This window comes from Fundulus heteroclitus, chromosome 5 (assembly GCF_011125445.2).
Source record: "Fundulus heteroclitus isolate FHET01 chromosome 5, MU-UCD_Fhet_4.1, whole genome shotgun sequence".
NCBI lineage: Eukaryota > Metazoa > Chordata > Actinopteri > Cyprinodontiformes > Fundulidae > Fundulus > Fundulus heteroclitus.
In genome coordinates this window covers 13,452,596-13,471,626 of record NC_046365.1, presented here as the reverse complement: position 1 = coordinate 13,471,626, position 19,031 = coordinate 13,452,596, and the positions used below count along the sequence as shown (strand labels likewise).

Below are 19,031 nucleotides of genomic sequence, written 5' to 3'. Positions count from 1 at the left end.
TGTGTTAATTGGTCTGATCAGCCAGAGTGTGTATATATACCCTTGTGTGTCATTTGTTTGTAGGTCAGTTATGTTTGGTTGTGCAGTCAGTTAGGTTGGGCACAGTTTGCTTCAGTTAAAGTTTGTTTTTCTTTTTTTGACCTCTTTTATGACTCCAGAACCCACCATTTTTGTACTTTTGGCTTTTGGGTTAAAAATAAAAACCCCAACTTTTGAATAATTTCCTGTGACTCCTCATGCATTTTTACCTCGGTCCATCACATGCAGTTATGCGAGTGTGGTGCAGTGTCCATTTTGGGTTTCAGCAGTCCAGCATTTTGCAGTGCAGCATTCTGAAGCATATGTGCAGATGTGTGAATGTGCAGTTATGTGAATGTGGTACAGAGTCCGTTTTTCGGCCTCAACAGCCCAGAGTCACTAGCAGTTCAACAGTCTGATGGCAACCGGGAAAAAGCTTTTGCAGAACCTGGAGGACCTACAGCGGATGCTGCGGAACGTCTTCCCAGAGGGCAGCAGGGAGAATAGTCTATGGTGGGGGTGTGAGGGGTCCCTGATAATGTTACGGGCTCGGGACACACAGCGCTGTGATAAAAGGTCCTTGATGGAGGGGAGAGGAGCCCCGGTGATCCCTTCTGCTGTCCTCACCACTCTCCTCACGTTCTTCCAGTCGGCGGCACTGCAGCCTCCACCCCACACAGTGAGACCGCTGGTCAGAATGCTCTCTATGGTGCTTCTGTAGAAGGTTTTGAGGATGGGCGGGGGCAGGCGGGCTCTTCTCATCCTCCGCAGGAAGTACAGTCTCTTCTGCGCTTTCTTGACCAGTGACGTAGTGTTCACAGACCAGGTGAGGTTGTCCATGATGTGCACCCCCAGGAACTCAGCACATATGTATGTATCTGATCTTTTTTAAGACATGAATGACATGAATAATAACATTACTACTGAAAAGTAAACACACAGAGAATGCAATTTGTATTTAGTTAACTAATCCAAGTAGCAGATTGTGTTGAGTATAAGGTCTGTAACACAAAAATCACAACTATGTAATTGTTATTAGAATCATACAGTCTGGGCAGATTTGATGATATATCTCAGGCAGAGAATGCAAAACAAAACATTGGTTCTTTGTTTTATCTCAACATCTGCCATATATTACAACTAAGCAATAAGAGAAGCTGGTCCTGTAAAGGTAAAAGATGAGAGATTTTTAATCTGTCGAGGAGCTGCATGAGAAGTGCTTCAGGAAGAGGGCTCAGAACATTGTCACACAGTTTTTCTACTGCCATTATAAGATGATGCATACATATAGCAACAGCAAAAAACAGAGCCGCCAGACTGCAACACAACTTTCTGCCTTAAACTGTTAAAATCCCAACGTGGACCTGCTGTTAGGAATGTCCTTCACATTTACATCACATTACCTTACATTACATATTGCAGTCGTTTTAATTCGTTTTTTCTGCTCTTGTTTTCACCCATCCATGTTTTCTGTTCTCTACTTTTCCACATGAAGTTGATCCTGGATAAGCTCTGTCTTGTTTTATTGTAAGGATACAATAAAATAAATAAATAAATACATTTGAATTTGTCATTACTACCTGGGCATGGGATAAAATTCAATTAAATACATTTCTCTGCGTGGCAGACCTCCAAGGTTTCAATAAACGCGTGATGTTTAGTGAGATATAGCGTTGGGGATTGAGTGATTGAGAGGTAACCTGGCAAGCCAGATTGATGATGTCTGGCCCTCCACGTTTTGCACATTAAGGTGTGTATGTGAACGCACAAATACCGCGAGAATTCAGCTTGCGGGCAAGGTGTATTGAGAGGGTCAGTTTTGCAGTAACGCAATTTTGGACGGTAAGCTTGTAAGAGAGAGAACGGGTAAAAAAACGACTCGACGTTACTCCGGGAATCGCAAACCTCGTTGCCTCCCATCCAGCAGGGGGCGCTGACGCCAGTCAAGGCTGCAGAAAAGGAAGCACGCCTCCTGCGGTTGAATTTGAAAACAGGCGGCAGTTTAGTGGCTGGAAACTTCACAACAAGGTAAGTTTAACATTAAAAGCGACTCTTCTAAGATAAACAGAGAAAATACGAACCCTGTTCACGTAACGTTGTATGTTATAGTGCGTTAAATGAAGCTGGTTGTGTGTTGAAGGGCTTTGTTTAATGTCTAATGAGACACGCAGACCGCTGTTCCATAAGCGAAGCGACTGCTGCCGTCCGTCTGAATGTGTTTTGTGTGTATTTGTTGTCTTTGTGGGTGACAGATGACCGCCGACAGTGAGATAGAGTTAAAGGAGGCGTTTCAGCGGGCCCAGAAAGGACACAACAACAGGGCGAAGCTGGTGGCGAGCCTGAAGAGCCGCTACAACAGGGTAAAGAGCCGAGGCTGCTGACTATACAGGCCTTTCTCAGACAAACCATCCATTAACCACCCGTGAACGTCTCCACATTTCATTACGCACCACTCACATAAACGCGTTTTATCACCACCTTAATAAATAGACCGACACAAAGTAGCACATTGTTGTGCAGTTGAAGGAAAATGATGCACGGGTTTCTAAACGTATCTACAAATAAAGAAGTTAGAAAATGTTTTCTTTTGAGCTTCTCCATTCTGATACCCCTAAATAAAATGCAGTGCTGCCATTGATCTCGAGGGGTCACCTAATTGCTTAGTACAGTCCCCATGCATGCACTTAATCTCTGAATAAATGTGACGGTTCTGTGAAGGGCTCAGACGTCTGTTAGAGAAGATTGATGAACAAACAGCATCGTGAAGAAGAAAAACAAAACAGACTGGGATAACATGTTTGGTTGTAGCAGCCAGGGGCCCATGGTAACTCTGGAGGAGCTGCAGAGATCTCCTGCAAGAATCTCGTGGCTTTGCGGAAGAGTGTCAAGAAAAAAGGCAAACCTTTAGAAGTCCCGTTTGCAGTTTGATGTGTTGCAGAGATGTAGCTCTGGTCAGTTTAGACCAGAAAGCAAACTTTCACCAACATGAAACATTGTGGCAGCGTCATGCTGTAGGATTGCTTTTCTTCAGGAAGGCTGATCAGAGCAGAAGATTGATGGGGCTAAATGCAGACAATCCTGATACAGGACTTCTTAAGGGCTGCACAATACTTCAGACTGGGCCAGAGGTTTGTTTTTCAGCAGGATAACAACCTCAGGGCTACGGTGAAGTGGCTTAGATCAAAGTGTATTTGTGGCTTTCAAAGTTTGAATTGAGAACCATTGATGTTCAAAGATGTTTTCCATCCCGTCTGACTGAGGTTGAGCCTCTTTGCAAAGAAGAAAGAACCAAAACAAACCAGTCTCTAGAAGTAGAAAGCTTGTAGACACCCACCCCAAAAGAGTTGTAGCTATAATTAAAAGGCAGTGCTAAAGTAACTCACAGGAGCTCAATATAATAGCATGCAACACTTTTCAGATATTTAAAACAATGATAGAAGCCATATATTGTACGTTATCAATTACCATTACTATTATGCACTACTTTGTGTTAGTCTATCACATGAAATCCTGATAGAATATTGTGGAGTTTGTGATTGATTCCCTCACCGACTCATCTCAGTGCAACATTACTTTCCTGAATTGGTTTGTTTTAGAGTTAAGCGTTTTTTTTTTTTTTTTTTTTTTTTTTATACATAATTTCCCCCTCCAGCTCGAGGACAAGACGCTGTTCCATGAGGAGTTCGTCCACTACCTGAAGTATGCGATGATCGTGTACAAACGGGAACCTGCCGTTGAAAATGTGATCGAGTTTGTGGCCAAGTTTGCCACCAGCTTCCAGCCTCCACCCAACGCAGAGGATGAGCAGCAGCAAAACGAGGAGGAGGAGGACGAAGAAGATGATGATGATCACCCATTTCTGAGTTTCATCTTCAACTTTCTTTTAGCGGTATAAACATAATATGCTTGCATATTCTCTCCTTTGACAATGCACAGTCTGGGCTTCTTGACCTTTTTTTTTTTTAATATTTTGCGATATAAGATTTAATCTAAATGTCGAAAAATAAAATCTGCGAAAAACAAAATGAGAACGTATGCAACGTAATGTAATCATAATATAAATCACAAGAGTTAAAAGAAAAATAGTTATTCTTACCTACTTTGCCACCCGTCTGTGTTTTCAGTCGCATAAAGCCAGCAGCCACGCGGTGCGTTTCAGAGCGTGCCAGCTGATCAACAAGTTGCTCGGCAGCATGGCAGAGAACGCCCAGATCGACGACGACCTCTTTGATCGCATCCACCAAGCCATGCTGGTTCGTGTCACAGACAAGTTCCCCAATGTGAGGATTCAGGCTGCTTTAGCTATGACCCGCCTTCAACAGCCAAAGGATCCTGACTGTCCCACCATAAATGGTTTGTTTGTTTATTTTTTTACTTTTAAATCCTGTACAGTGCCAGAAGTTGTCAATCCCCCATTTTTCTGGGTATTTTATTAGTATTTGTTGTTATGGATTTCTGTTATTGCTATCAACTTGTGCTCATGGCTTGTTAAAAAGTCTTCAACAAACTTTTTTTTATTTTTTTATCCGATAAGCTTGGTGGGTTTTTATGTCTCATCCTCAGCCTCTCCTGTGCTTTCAGCTTATTTGTTAATCTTGGAAAACGATAGCAACGCGGAGGTGCGACGTGCCGTCCTGTCCTGCATTGCGATGTCGCCGCGGACCCTCCCTAAAGTCCTCAAACGCACCCGAGACATCAAAGAGAATGTCCGCAAGCTAGCCTACCAGGTAGGTAGCCGCGCAGGCAGTAGACTGAAAGGTTTCTGCACACGTGTCGGTGTTTGTTAAAAACTGGGTTTCTTTGTCATTTCTGTGTGTTTGTTTTCTGCTTTTTCTGGCTAAAGGTTCTTGCTGACAAGGTTCACATTAAAGCTCTTACCATCGCACAGAGAGTTGGTCTGCTGCAGCAAGGTCTCCATGACACCGCAGGTAAAGTTTGGTTTTCACGGTTGAAATATTGCAAACAAAACAGAGCAGCTGCAGCCAACAGAGTACGATGAAGTCCCACTAAAACCTTACACATGAATGCAAGTGGCATCAGTACTTATTAAAAATACCATCAGTCTTAATTCTAGACAATTTAATAATTTTAACCTTCTTAAATGTGTTAAAAATCTATCAGACTGATGGCAAATTCTCTTTTACAGTCGGCCTGAAAAGCATAATAATAATAATATATTATTAAAATATATTCTCAATCAAAATCTTAACACTTCAACTTGAAATTGAGTTCTTGCATTGTATGTAGTCACTAAAAGAATTTATAATTGAAGGATTATTAATCACAATGATATAATGACTGCTTAAAAATGCATGAGCCAGGATAAAGCTTAATACTTAAAGGGAAGTCGTGAAAGAGGTTGAAGAATCTCCCTGAAAGTCTAGGCTTCAGGGTTACACACACATAGGATTTTTAAATACCTGTATGAAGTGAAGATGAATGGCAGGGGTCCAGACAAATGAATTTTGACCAAGTTGATTCAGCCTTGTTGCATCTGATTGGGAAGAACGTTTTGGTTATGTACTAGCTGGTCAGGTAGTTATTGTCTCTAGTCTCAGCAGCCAGAAGCCCGCAAAAGGCAGGCCGAGGTTTTTGTCCTTGTTCACAAATAAGGGAAAAACGCTTATATTCAAATATTTTCTCAAAAGCCTTTGTTAATTTTTAGAAAGAGGCACAACTTCAAACTAAGCAATGAGAACCTGCTGGAACCAGATACCAAGGACTCAGAGTTTTAGCCTCGACAAAAAGATAATTATCTCTAAAATGTATTCACATGCATTTAATGTCACTAAAACCTTTGAACATTTTACCATAACAGTTTGTAGTTATTTTATTTGGACAAAGAATGACATGCAATTTGTTTTTGTTCTTTTTTACTTCACTATAACATCAACTGAAGGCTTTCTTTTCCTGCAGTCTTGTGCAAAATATCAAAGTATTTATATCTGTTCGTGAAGATGGGTCTTTAAGGCCAATTTCCGTGCTTTTCCTAATGCTACACAGCGTTTGTTCACCATAGCTGTGTAAAACCCTAAGACACAAAATCTCATCCTTCTCTAAATGGCGACGTGTCTTTGAGGAGTTTTTGACCAGCTGCGTGTTTTCCAGAGTCGGTCAGAGAAGTAGTCTGCAGCCGCCTGCTGCCAGCCTGGCTGCTTCGGCTGGATGGGGACGTCATCGAGCTGCTCCATCGGCTGGATGTGGAGAACTGTGCAGAAACCGCCATGGAAACCCTCAAGACCGTCTTCAAAACCACGCCAACCGAAGAGCTGCTGCAGAACAGGGGACAGCTCGACAACAGGTAGGCTCTCAAACGTCCCTCTTTCTCATGTATGCATGTGGACAGCTGACATAAAGTGTCTCGTGTGTATTTCCCTACAGAAAAGTGATCCCTGTGGACTCTGTGACGTGTGAAAACGTGCTCTACTGGAGAGCTCTGTGTGAGTTTTTGAAGGATAAAGGAGATGATGGGGAGGAAATGCTTGAACAAGTGTTGCCAGATGCCTCAACCTATGCTGACTACCTCTCTGGGTGAGTGAAGAGACAGGGATTCATAAAATAATTGTTTGGTATATATCTTTGAAATTTCTAGATCAGTCTGATGATTAATGGTCAGTGGATTTAAACAAAATACTTTAATTCAAAGATAACCTTCTCTATTTGGCTTGACCTTGTAAGATATTTAGATATGCTTATCCGGTTACCCGCCAGTTGGTAACCCAAAAAAAAAACAGCATTTCTCCAACACATGAATGCAGCGTGGATCAAATGTTGCTCTTCTCTTTTTAAAAGGCATAAACCATTATACTTTAACACTAATCTTATTCTTCTGTCTGTTATATTTGCTTTGTTATTCACCTGCCACAAGTTAAGATGAATACAGATGACTTTATAGATAAAATAACCTTTCTAGATATTTAAAAAAGCAAATTATAAAATAAGTGGCCACTGTTGGGCTTTCTTTACTTCTAAGTCTGTGATTGGTAGCTAAATATTTAGATTTGGTCTAGATTTGCCTTGAGTCTCATTCTCCGTCACTATCGATTAGGGTTGGAGGGTAACTTTTTAACGTTTCAGTCAAATACAGGGGAAAATAAGGTCTCAGGTTAGAAATGTTGTTTTGCTAGTTATACTATCGTAGCTGCATTGTGGTAACGTGTCAGAAAATCCCTGTAACCATGATGAAAATGTTGTAACCACAGGTCTCTGAAGGCAGTGTTTTCAGAGGAGCACTTTCTGTATGTAACTGGGCGGACGTTTTTATTTGTATAAGCTAACCCTTTTGATGTGCGTTTCACTCACTTTAGAGCTAAGTGTGATTTTTATATATTTTATTTTTCTTCAAAAGGAGTTTATTGCTGCCAAGCTTGCCAGAGAGGCTTTTTAGTTTAACTTGCAGAATATGACTTACAGAACAGGAAGGGTGGCTTGCTTACAGCTGGCGTGTGTGTAGGCAGTAAGGGTGGAGTGTCTTGCTACTGCTGGGGGGGGATTTTTGTCCAAGGTGGGACAATAGCGGGAGTTTCTATTCTAGATTTGTCTTTGCGCTGTCCGCTGTAGGTTTCTGAAGGCAGTGCCTAATCTGCAAGAGGATCAGAAGGCCGACTACAACCAGCTGGAGCTCGTCATGACCAAGGAGTTCATCTCCCAGCAGCTCATCCATCTCATCGGTTGTCTCGATACCAACGAGGAGGGCGGCAGGTAAATCGCATCAGAACAAAAGAATCTGGATGCAGAACCAAACCAGTCTTTGTACATCTGCAACCAGTCCGCACGGTTTATCCATCAGTTCATCCGTGCGTCAGTCTGTTCATTATTACGTTTCCATCAGTTCACCCATCTGTCCATTCATCAATTAGTCCGTCCATTCGTCTCGTATTTTATAAAATCAGTAACTTTATCTCGCTAGATAAAGTTATCAACTGTGACAAATGTATAAAAGAAATAAAGCTCATCAAACTCCAATGCACTGCTCTAGTAAACATGGTCCATTCAGATTGAATCGGGATGTGCTGAATTCGGCCAGCCTTTAACGCACATGGATGATGCGAGTCAAATCCAGGTCTACAGCCTTCTGAAAATGAACTACAAAGTGTGGGCTCTCTTCTCTCCGGACATCTTCACTGATTTCCGTGAGAGGGCTGTGCTTTAACGTCATGTCACGCAAAGGATTGTGGGATACCTTAAGGGCTCTTAGTGCTGGTAAAGGACGTCGCTGGGTTCCTAGGCAAAACTAGCCGCAGGAGGAAGCATACAGGCCGCTTTTCTTACCTCCTTCCTTACTGACTGCACTATTCGGACAGCACTTATCATGGCGACCGCTGACACACTTCCGCTTGGGCTAAAGAGTCCTTACTCTATGAGGGTATTCAGATGAGCCGTAGTCTCTTTAGTGGGTTTGTGCCTCATCTTCTCTTTCGGCTGTCTCGTCCATCCATGAGTCCGTCTATCCATCGGCCCACACAGGAATGAGAACTCAGGAAGTTTGTACATCAACTCTGAATCTGCAGCTTACTTTTGTTTTCTTGTTAATGTTTTTGAAAAATTGCTGACCTACTCGAATGCATACATGCTATAGCACAAGTTATTGCTTCCTGAGACGCTGGACTAACCGAGCTGTGTTTCTAGGAAGCGTGTGCTGGCCGTTCTGCAGGAGATGCTGGTTCTCCCAGAGACCCCCTCCTCCATGGTGTCCCTCCTCACTGAGAAGTTCCTCGCCCTCATCCCCGACGACCCGAGGCGCATCCAGGCTGTAATTGACATTTTGAATAAATCAAACCCCTTTTTGGCAAAAGAAGATTCTTCATTTACTGTCTTTAACGACATGTTGGACAGAAATGAACAACAATGTTATACTAGGACTCTAGAGGCTTTATTGTGAAGTTGTTGCAGGAGCTAAGCCCCTCCCCTCTAACTCCCCAACTATGAGAGGTTGACTCAAACCAGCTCAGCGAGGTTCCTTAGTCCGTCAGCTATAACCCTGATCAGTGTTCTCAGGCAGTCTATTTAAGCTGGTGTGGAGGAACATTTTTCTAGCTGCTCACAGACTACAGAGTGCCCCAGCCTGTTTCTGATGGGCAAATAGCCACCAAGTAGCAGCAACTACCCTCCACAACCCGTTAATGGCTGCTGTTTATTTTACAACTTGGTATCTAGGAATAAGTCCCAGAGGTGTTGATTATTTGTGCCATGGCAGCCTTTACAGACCTCCAAATAAGTCATGAACCAAACACCAAAACCATTTTTCCACCATCAACTCAATGACGAAAAGGACTCTAATGACCACAAATTCTTCAGCATTTTATATGGTTCTTTAATCAGTAATTATTAGCTGGGTTAACAGCAGGACCAAGAGAATAACCAAATCATAATAATAGTATTTATGCTAGCTCACCCTAATTTGCTAATACTAAGGAACTCTGAATTAGCAGAAGATCTCCTTTTATACATCATCTGGTCTGAATTTTCTAGTTGTCGACCTCCCAGACACCCATCCAACCTGTTTAGTTCTGCAGTATTTGTCTAAAACTGTCTTAGAGCTGCTCTAATAGTGTTGAACGGTGGCTATTGCAGTTGAATTTTCCTATTAGTTCAAATGGTACGTACTTCCGTCCCAATAGCCAAGCGTTCCAGTATAAAAACATCTCAGACACTTGGACACTGTCGTCAGTGTCTGGAAGTGAGACAAACGGGGCCTTACCCCATTTGTCTCACTTCCATCAGGTTTGTCTCTGTTTGTGGGAGGGATGCAGCGTCTCAGTTTAGGTGTTGCGTAATCACCTCTGACTCATATTTAACGCCGCTGGCTTTTCTTTAACAGGTGGCAGAGATCATCTCAGATGTGAGAGAGCCCATCACGGTGTCCAGTCAGCCGGTGGATGAGAATGAGAGTCGTCGGCAGCAGGTCCAGGTGGGCTAGACACGGATATTTATATATATATATATATATATATATATATATATATATATATATATATATATATATATATATATATATAATCGGCTCTAGTTGTGCAGCGGTTTTTTTCACAGATAAAACCTCCACCTGATGGTAGCATCCTGACAGATTCAGATCAAAAGATAAATATTTTCAGATTTTTCCTATGTAGCTAATTTACTGTGTGCTGTGATTATGTGGAAAGACGAGACTTTGAGCACTAATCTAATATTTCCATGATCTTTTGTGCTCCAATAGTTGGTAGATTTCCTTGCCTTTTCTTTCATGTAAAGCGTCAAATCTTTGCTAAAGGTTTAAATTAATATCCATCATATGCAACTCCTCTCAGTGAGGCTTTAGCTGGTGTTTTTCCTGGTGGTGGTGAAGGGGCATTGACAGTCTTCTACTGTACTCCAGCAAAAGATTGACCTTCCTCTTTCCGTTCCCACCTCCTCTTCCTCTCTTGTGGTCCCTTCCAGCTTGCTGAGGTGAAGGTCCGCATCATGGAGGCCAACCAGGCCCTGGAGGACTGCATCGCTGCTCAGGACTTCAGTCGAGCAGCAGAGCTGAAGGACTCCATCGCAGATTTGGAGGATCAGAGAAACGAAGTCCTGCAAAAGATCTCGGGGATAAACCAACCTGCCGACAAAGAGGTTCGCATTGAGAAGGTGCGTAAGGAGGTGAGGAGATTCTGTCATATAACCGTAGACATGCAGAACGTGTAAATGTTTATTTGTTTTTTGTTTTTTTTGACAGAATGACCCGGAGACTCTTCTGAGGTGTCTGACGATGTGCGCTGAACTGCTGAAGCAGCTGAACATCAAGACTCGAACCGGTCCAACCATAAGTGCCTTGATGTCTTCCCTGGTAATCACTCTGCTCTCCATATTCATTTATGCACTAATTCTCAGAGTGATGCGAGCGCTGGAATAAACCATAGATTATTTGTTCTCTACAAACACAACCAGAAGATATTTTGTTATGTTTTTGACATAGAAGACTTACTGGCTTCCTATGCACTTTTGAAAAGTCTGCGATTTTATTTTAGCTTTCCTGGTCTGGAAATATATGGAAGAAGAAAACAAAAATAAAAAATATTAGTATTTCTATACTTTATCCTATTCCAATGTCTATATAGTGTCCTTCTTTCTTTGCATCATATTTGTATTACCTTCCTTGTATCCATCCTTCCCTCCCTTCTTCCTTCCTCTGTTTTGTTGTTCCTTTATCATATCCTTACCTTGTCCTTCCTTCCCTTCATGTAAATGTCGGTCCCTTCTCCTAAGCATCCTACACTGCGTCTTTGTTTCCTTCTTAGCTTGTTTCCTTTCCTTGTGTTCCATCCTTGTGGCATCTCTCATTTATTTTTTTCTTTTACTTTTCTCCTCTTTCCTTCATTCTGACCCTCATGTCCTCCCTTCCTCTCTTAGTCTTCCTTCCTACCTCATCTTCTTTCTTCCTTTTTGCTCTTTATTTTTTTCCCTTCCTCTTTCCTACAACATATTTTTCCACTCTTTCTTGTGTCCTTCGTTTAAATCCTGCTTACTGTAAAAAGAAAATCTGGCATAAATTCATAGTAAACTTTTAAATGAATTTACAAAAATGGCAAAATGATTGAGAAATGTCAAAACTTGAGTTTGGAAAAATGTCAAATTTATACACAAGGAATGCAAAAAAAAAGAAGATAAATATCTTTAGAGCTGTAGTCTGATGTTATATTTAGGTAAATAGAAAAAGCTTAACAGAGAGCCGCCCCAAGTCCAGTCCCTGAGCATGAACATCTAGAAGTTTCAGCACAGTAGCTGTCAGGGCCAGAACACGGTCCCCCCCTGACTTGGCATTACACGTGGCGCTGATTAAGTCGCTCTGGGAGAAAGACGGCTCAGGAACTTCTAGCCAACGACAGCTTCTAAATATCCTTTAAATGTTGTCCCTACGTTCACCAAACATGCTCCTCAAACTGGTCCCTCCAAGCTACAGACGGACGGACTTCGATCCCTTCAAAGCAGGAGTGAGAGCATAAAAAGAAATGATGTAGAATAAAAGCACATCGATAAACTAGAAATCATATTGATCAATATCGATAATTATCAACAAATTCAAAACATATGTTTTAAATGCAGCCCTGAACGTTTTATGCTGTTGCTTAGCGACCTGTTTTTAGATAAAGACACATAAACACTGAATTCAAACTAAACCCTTTATTCAACCAACTTTATATAAAAACTGCAAGTTTTTAAAAAATTAAAAAGAACGCATGCTTTCTGACCTCTTTGAAGGGGGCGGGGCTTGTTGATAAAGTTCTTTGGTCTGCGTTTCTGATTGGTTGGGAGGATGTAATGATGTAATATAAACTAATATTATAGGCTAGAATGCAAAATGAAGGAAAACTGTTATTCTACTGAACTTTTTATTGACCCTTTTTTTTCCTTCTATCATCCATATACGTTTATCGATCGTTATATATATTGTTATTGAATTATCGTCCAGCCTTATATCAAAGCGATTCAAGCTTGAAGTCCCCCCTGCTAGAAATGGCTGTCTGGGGCACCCGTAGAAGGCAAAGCATTAGGAACGTGGCGGCAACTTTCTGAACTCACTGCAGCTCCTCTGAGCAGATCTAGAAAACACCAGGAAGCAGAGAGAAACTGTACGTTAGTGCTCGAACTGCTTAATGTGTGATGGGGTCTTTAAAAATAGCAAGTGGGCAAGACTGATGTAAAAATAGCTCATCTTCAAGAAAGAGAGAACCTAAAATACCTGGATCAAGAATAGAAAGAGAAGAAACGATGATTTCTCCTTTGAATCAATGCCAGTCAAAACAGCCGCTAACTCGTGCCTCACCACAGAACACGGCCAAACACTAAATGTTGATTCAGTCTTATTTCCTGGAGTAATACCGCATTAATGCCGTGTTGAAATGGTGTGCTCTCCCTGTCCTCTGCTAGGTGCTGCCCTCCATAGCCAACGCTCACCCTGCCGTCCGCAACATGGCCGTGGTGTGTCTGGGAACGTGCACCCTGCACAGCAAGGAGCTGGCCAAAACCCACCTGGTCCTCCTGCTACAGGTGAGCCGATGCAGCGCTACTCCTTAACCATTCACCTTAGATCTGAATGTGTTAATGAGAAAGAGATTAGAATCAGAGTTTTTTTTGTTTTTTTTTCTCCTCCAGATCGCCCAGCTGGACGAGGTGAAGATCCGCATCAGCGCTCTGCGGGCGATCATCGACCTGCTGCTGCTGTTCGGCTTCCAGCTGTTGTCTCCCGCTCAGACCGCCCAGCCCACCCAGTCGCCCGACAAGCAGGACGGCGACGCAGCAGCGGCCGAGGACAAGGGAGACAGTCCAGAGGACACCTCACAGAGCATACTGGGGATGCTCTCAGAGTTCCTGGACAGTGAGGTGACTTTGATTAGTCCATAAGCCGACGAGGGCTACGCTCACTGCAGGATTTGAGGCTCAATTCTGATTTTTATTTTTTTTGATTTTTTTTATTTCTTTTTTTCTTTGCTCAAATATGTTGTTTTTTTGGGCTGGCTAACTGAGCGCTAACCGCTACTGCTGTGTGTAGTTGGAGCCAGGAGAGTGATGTGAAAGTTAGAGATGACCGCTTTGAAAAATAAACGGTACGCATCTGAATTAGTATCATATTTGTTTTTTTTTTGTTTTTTCTTGATTTATGCATGTAAATAGCTTCATTGTGATTCCTGCAGGGATAATTTCAAATTATATGGACACTACAATGGGAGAGTAAAGGAAGAACAAGAGAGAAAAAAAAAAGAGAAGAGGTGAAAGAAGAGATAAAAGGGAGAGAATTAGTATATGGAAGTGGCCAAGTTGGATTTTTATATTTTTTTTTTTTTTTTGGGAGGGGTGAAAAGTTTGAAATTGGGCCGTTCTTTTTACATCTCTCTTTCCAGGTGATGAAGCAGACGGAAGACGTTTTATCATTCTTTCCCTTTTATCTGTTCTTTCTTTTACCTCTTCTCTTTCTTTCTTTTTCTCTTCTTGTTCTTCCCTTACTCTCCTACTTTCCCATTGTAAAGTCCACATAATTTGAAATTCTCCCTGTCTGAAATCACAATAAAACTAATTACATGAATAAATCAAGCGCAGAATCAAAGCTGATTGCTCCACTTGTGAAAGTAAAATCTGATGAGCTCTTTTTGGCATTAAGACAACGATTCTTATTGCCACATTGCTAGACAGGACACTGGGGGAAAAAAACAACAACTTTGAAATTGGGCCGTTCCCATTGCCATGAAAAAGCTGGATATGGGTCGCATTCCCTGCAGTGTGAACGTAGCCTCGTTGTCGTTTGCGTCTTACTTCCTAGGAGGATTTTTATGTTTTCCGGTGTCAAACCTTCTCAGGTGTCGGACCTCCGGACGGTGGCAGCAGAGGGTCTGGCTAAGCTCATGTACACGGGCCGCATCTCCAGTGCAAAGATGCTTTCGCGCCTGGTGCTGCTGTGGTACAATCCCGTCACCGAGGACGATACTCACCTGCGGCACTGCCTGGGCACCTTTTTCCAGCTCTACGCCTGCTCGAGCAGGTCTGCCAGCCACTCTGCGTGGTGACAACTCCACAGGTTTGGTCCCCGTTTAGAGGGTAAACAGCAGTTGTTGGTCTTTGTGCAAGCAGAGCCCACCAGGAGGTCGTGGAGGAGAGTTTCCTGCCAACAGTCCGAACTTTGCTGAATGCTCCGGCGACTTCTCCGCTAGCTGAGGTGGACGTTAACAACGTGGTGGAGCTACTGGTGGAGCTGACCCGTCCCAGTGTGCTCATTAAACCTTCAGCTAACACAGAGGTGAGAAACACCCATGAACTCAAACAAGCCTCCTGCAGAAGAGCTCTGCGCCTTAAAGCACGTCGGCGGATTCAGACGGCAGTGAAAGTATTTACGCCCGTTGGAGTTTTTCTGACTTTGCAACCACAGACTTTAATGTTATTTTTTATTATTATTTTATGTCACAGACCAACAGAAAGTAGGGAGTAAATTTTAAGGAACAGGATGCTTTTTGTTATTTTTCTTTTATGCAAACAAAGTGTAACGTGCATTTTTAGGTACCACCCCTGAATGAATTCTCACTAGAACCGCTTTTCACTGCATCAGAAAGTCTAGAAAGAAATATTAGCTCGTTTAGCTTTGCAAAATTGTTTTTCTTTACCTTCTGGTTTTCTGCCAGGATTGCCCTGCATTTTATTTATTCCCTCAGCATGATGCTACAAACACCTTGTTTCTCCATGGGATCAGTGCCTCCATGGAGCGGGGTGCAGGGTTTATTTTTAATCCGTCACACACGGTGGTTTTCCACGTAGGCCAAACATTTCAAGATCTGCCCTGACCAATATTCAATATTTAGTAGTAATATCGTCTTTATTGTGAAACATACATTACAATCAAATTTGCTTTCGGCATTTAACCCATCCCATTGGGGAGCAGTGGGCTGCCATGTGCGGCGCCCAGGGGGCAATCTGGGATTAAGGGTCTTGCTCAGGGACCCAGAGTGCCGGCATTGGGAATCGAACCGGGTACCTGCATCCTTCTCTGAGTGCAAGCGTGCTGCTCTAACCACTGCCCCCCCCCCCCCCCCCCCCCCCCAATAAATAGTGTTTATTTTGTTCCCCCTTACCTGGCTTGTAGTAAACTGTGTTGAAGATTTCCCTCTTATGGCTTCCTTCCAAAAATAATAAACTTTATTGTCATTGCAACTAGGGCTGGGTATCATCTAGGATTAGCCGATTCGATACGATTTTCGATACATAGCTCACAATACAATACGATTCTCGGTATAGCTCACCTTGATTTGATTTGACTCCAATATCGATATTTATTACTTTCAAATGCTCAGTCATTCAATCAACAAAACCAGCCAAATATTATATTTATGTTCAATTTATTGAACACTGATATATTAACAGGAAAACAAAGTGGATTTGGTTCAATGCATTTAATGTATCACAGAAACCAAAAACGTGCCCAAACGTCTGATTTTAGGGATGAAGGTTAGGCTGCAATAGCGCCCCCTAGGTGTTGGGAGGTATATCGATATTGAAAGCCAGAATATCGGTTTTAAATCATTTAAAAAAAAATCGATATTAATCTTTGTATCGATTTTTATGCACAGCTCTAATTGCAACATACATTCCAATGAGATTTACGAGCTACTTTCTGAGGCCTCGTCACACAATTGACAACATCAGAAAAAGTTGAAATGGACGGGAATGCTTTTAGAAGGCCCTGCACACAGCACTGCCCCGTCCCCTGACTGTCCGCACAGGACGCATCCTCCTGACCGTGTGTGTGTGTGTGTGTGTGTGTTCAGGAGGTGTGCGTCCACGACTACCTGGCAGTGCGCATGTGCGGGGAGATGCTCAAAGATCCCACGGCCCCCGAAGTCCGCCTCTATGCCAAGGCTCTGAGCAACCTGGAGCTCAGCAGGGAGGAGACGCTGAGGCAGGACCTGACGACGCTCCTGCAGCAGCTCGTGCAGGTACACACAACACTTGGCCTGCTAAAACGATCAAACGGAGACGTGCTGCTGTGTGAGAGCTGAAAGTCAAACCCGGACCCCCCCAGATCCACGGTGCGAAGCTTGGCGTTTCACGGCTCCTCCTTTTCATCCCGGTAGGTGGTGAAGGATCGCGTTTGCCTTCGAGCTCTGGAGAAGATGTTGCATCAGCTGGTGGACTCTGAAGAGCAAGCGGAGGTGCAGAACGCGAGCGCTCTCCAACCGCTGGACGTCAACGCAGACGGTACACAAAACACGCTTTGGATTTCAGACGCTCTCCTCTCAGCGAGTGGACGAACGCGTGCGAGTCCACGTCCTGCTGTGAAGGGATGGTCTTATCACCACAAAGACGGCGAGTGTATTTTAAAAAAGCCTCGTCGTCAGTAAAGAACAGAGCTGTAAACACGAACTGTCTCTGCAGAGGTTGCAGCAGAGCCCGCAGCAGAAGATCCTTCAAAATCTGCCAAGAGACCTAAGAGAGGTAATTCTTCACCACGCCGTTATATTTTTATCGCTCCTGAGAGGAGCGAACTCAGCACAGGGAGGTAACCTGAGCGTTTGTCTGCACAGGTCAGAGGAAAGCCTGCCCTGCCAAAGGGGGCCGAAGGCCGAGCAGGAGGGACGAGTCGTCAGAGGAGAGGTGAGTTCACTTCAACAGCAGAAATATGGCCGTTTACCTCAAGAGATCCGTACCTCTACAGCCGCCGTCCGTCTGCGTTTTTGTTCCAGCGATGGAGAAAACGTCCCAGAGTCCGTTCCTGCGGTGCGTCCTTCACGGCGGGCCAAGACTGCAGCGCTGGCGAAAACCAAACTGGACCTGAACCCTCTCATCAATCAGGAGGCCAATGTGTCGTAAAAGTCCAGCTATGGCGCTTAGCAGGAAGTCAGATGCTTTTATTTGTTGCTCTCTGCCTCCTATAACCGGTGCTACGTTTAACGTCCTGCTAGTGAAAGTAATTCATCAGCGGCTCTGAGTAAACGGAAGCGGCTAACGTTTCTATCGCTGTCTGTTCATCTTTCTCTGCGTTCATTTGTGCTCCACAGTTTTGTCTGTTTTTATGTTTTTTTAGCGTCATGATTAAAGCAAATACTGTTCAAGAAAACAACTTGTCCTTTTACTGCATGCATTTAGTCGTAACATACATTTGGTGTCCCCTGTTAAATTCTGATGGTCAGAATAATAGGCCCACATGTAACATTTACACGGCTCATACGCAGTCTGGATTTTCACTTCACTAAGTGTGGGAAAGGAAAACGTTACAGAAACCCATTATTTCATACGTTAATCTCTAACTCATTACTTAATGTCTACCTTTTGGTTCTTGCTCATATACTTCTGGATTTTTTTTCTCTCTTCATATATCCTTAATTCCTTCTGCGTGTCCTATCTCCCTTCTTCCCTCGTCAGTCTTTTTTCTATACCCTGTCCTCCTGTTCTGTTTTTTTTTTGTCCTGTGGTTCCTTGTGCAGCTTCCCTTCTCTCTGTCTATGTCCTACCGCCCTCCTTTCCTAGTCTCCTGCATTCGCTCTGTCCTTTTCTATTCTTTTTTTACTTCCAAGTGTCCTTCACTGCTTCCTTGAGCTGCTCTCTCCCTTTTTCTGACCTTTGTTCGCTTTGTCCTTCCTCTCTTCCTTTCTTGGAAGTTTGTTTTTTGCAGTGTCTTCATTTAATAGCCTGACCGCTGTAGACATCTCCGTCATTCATTTTTATTTTACGTTCATCATAGATTTTCATCTATTTTTTAAATAAAGTAAAACCCTTTTAAATACAGCATTGTCATTTTTATTATGTATGACTGTGCTCAGCTAGCTTTAGAGGAACAGGGACAATGGAGATTTTCTTTGCTTATTTTCAAAAGGTGAATATGTACGTTCACCTCTTTGTAAAATGCCAGTCTCGAGGTAAGTCACAAGACAAACCAGATGTAACCAAGGAAGTCCCTTGGATTGAGGATTTCTGCTGTAGAGAACTAACAACCCAAAATTGGACCACGTGGCACAACATTCAAGACTAGCCAGGTTCGATGGTTTCAGTGGCCTGACCTAATATGGAGCATAGGTGTGACCCCTTGGGGCCCCTGTGAGAAAAACCCACACCATTTTCCCCTAGGACAGGGGTCTGCAACATGTGGCACTTTACACTTTCAGCTTTGGTTCTTAAAAACGTAGACCAAAAATGTGTGAGAGAAACAATTGGTCAATGTTTCTAAATGTAAAGGTAATTTAAAATTGCTAGCTTTAGGATGCATTTAGTTCTGCAATATATGCACAACATTTCCAGAAAGAAAGAAGCTGATGGTATATAGAATATTTTACTATAGATAAATGAAGTATCTTTTTGTCAATAGGTTCCTTTTTCATCATTTTGATGCCATTTGCTATAAAAATCAAATGTCCCATTGAAGAAAATGCATTAAACATAAAAATACTGTTGATTAAATAATAAAAATTGTTGATCTTTAATTAAACTGTATACTAATTTATAGTATACTATAAAAACAAAGATGTGTAACTTTTGTTGCTCTAAACAAAATTTATTTAGCTGGACCCCCCCCCCAATAC

General features: G+C 42.8%; 1 protein-coding gene across 2 annotated transcripts; it reads left to right on the top strand.

Annotated features, from left to right (window-relative positions):
• Positions 1–1,917: 1,917 nt before the first annotated feature.
• ncapg (non-SMC condensin I complex, subunit G) lies at positions 1,918–17,572 on the top strand. Of its 2 annotated transcripts, none has more exons than XM_036136958.1 (22): positions 1,918–2,046; positions 2,271–2,378; positions 3,671–3,907; positions 4,143–4,371; positions 4,600–4,745; positions 4,862–4,946; positions 6,127–6,319; positions 6,400–6,549; positions 7,579–7,719; positions 8,647–8,770; positions 9,839–9,928; positions 10,435–10,623; positions 10,712–10,822; positions 12,904–13,023; positions 13,129–13,356; positions 14,328–14,509; positions 14,599–14,764; positions 16,284–16,451; positions 16,590–16,713; positions 16,903–16,950; positions 17,040–17,109; positions 17,199–17,572. In XM_036136958.1, the coding sequence occupies exons 2-22, from the start codon at positions 2,271–2,273 to the stop codon at positions 17,323–17,325; spliced, it is 3,036 nt and encodes a 1,011-aa protein (XP_035992851.1). In that variant the 5' UTR covers positions 1,918–2,046; the 3' UTR covers positions 17,326–17,572. The 2 variants fall into 2 exon arrangements, with proteins under 2 accessions (XP_035992851.1, XP_012720992.2); XM_012865538.3 differs by having other exon boundaries at positions 16,891–16,950.
• The last annotated feature ends 1,459 nt before the right edge of the window (positions 17,573–19,031 follow it).

Coding starts and splice junctions, on each gene's coding strand:
- ncapg (XM_012865538.3), top strand. CDS start 2,271: ATGACCGCCGACAGTGAGATAGAGTTAAAGGAGGCGTTTCAGCGGGCC. Junction 10,823..12,903: donor GTGCCTTGATGTCTTCCCTG/GTAATCACTCTG, acceptor GTCCTCTGCTAG/GTGCTGCCCTCCATAGCCAA. Junction 14,510..14,598: donor CTCTACGCCTGCTCGAGCAG/GTCTGCCAGCCA, acceptor TTGTGCAAGCAG/AGCCCACCAGGAGGTCGTGG.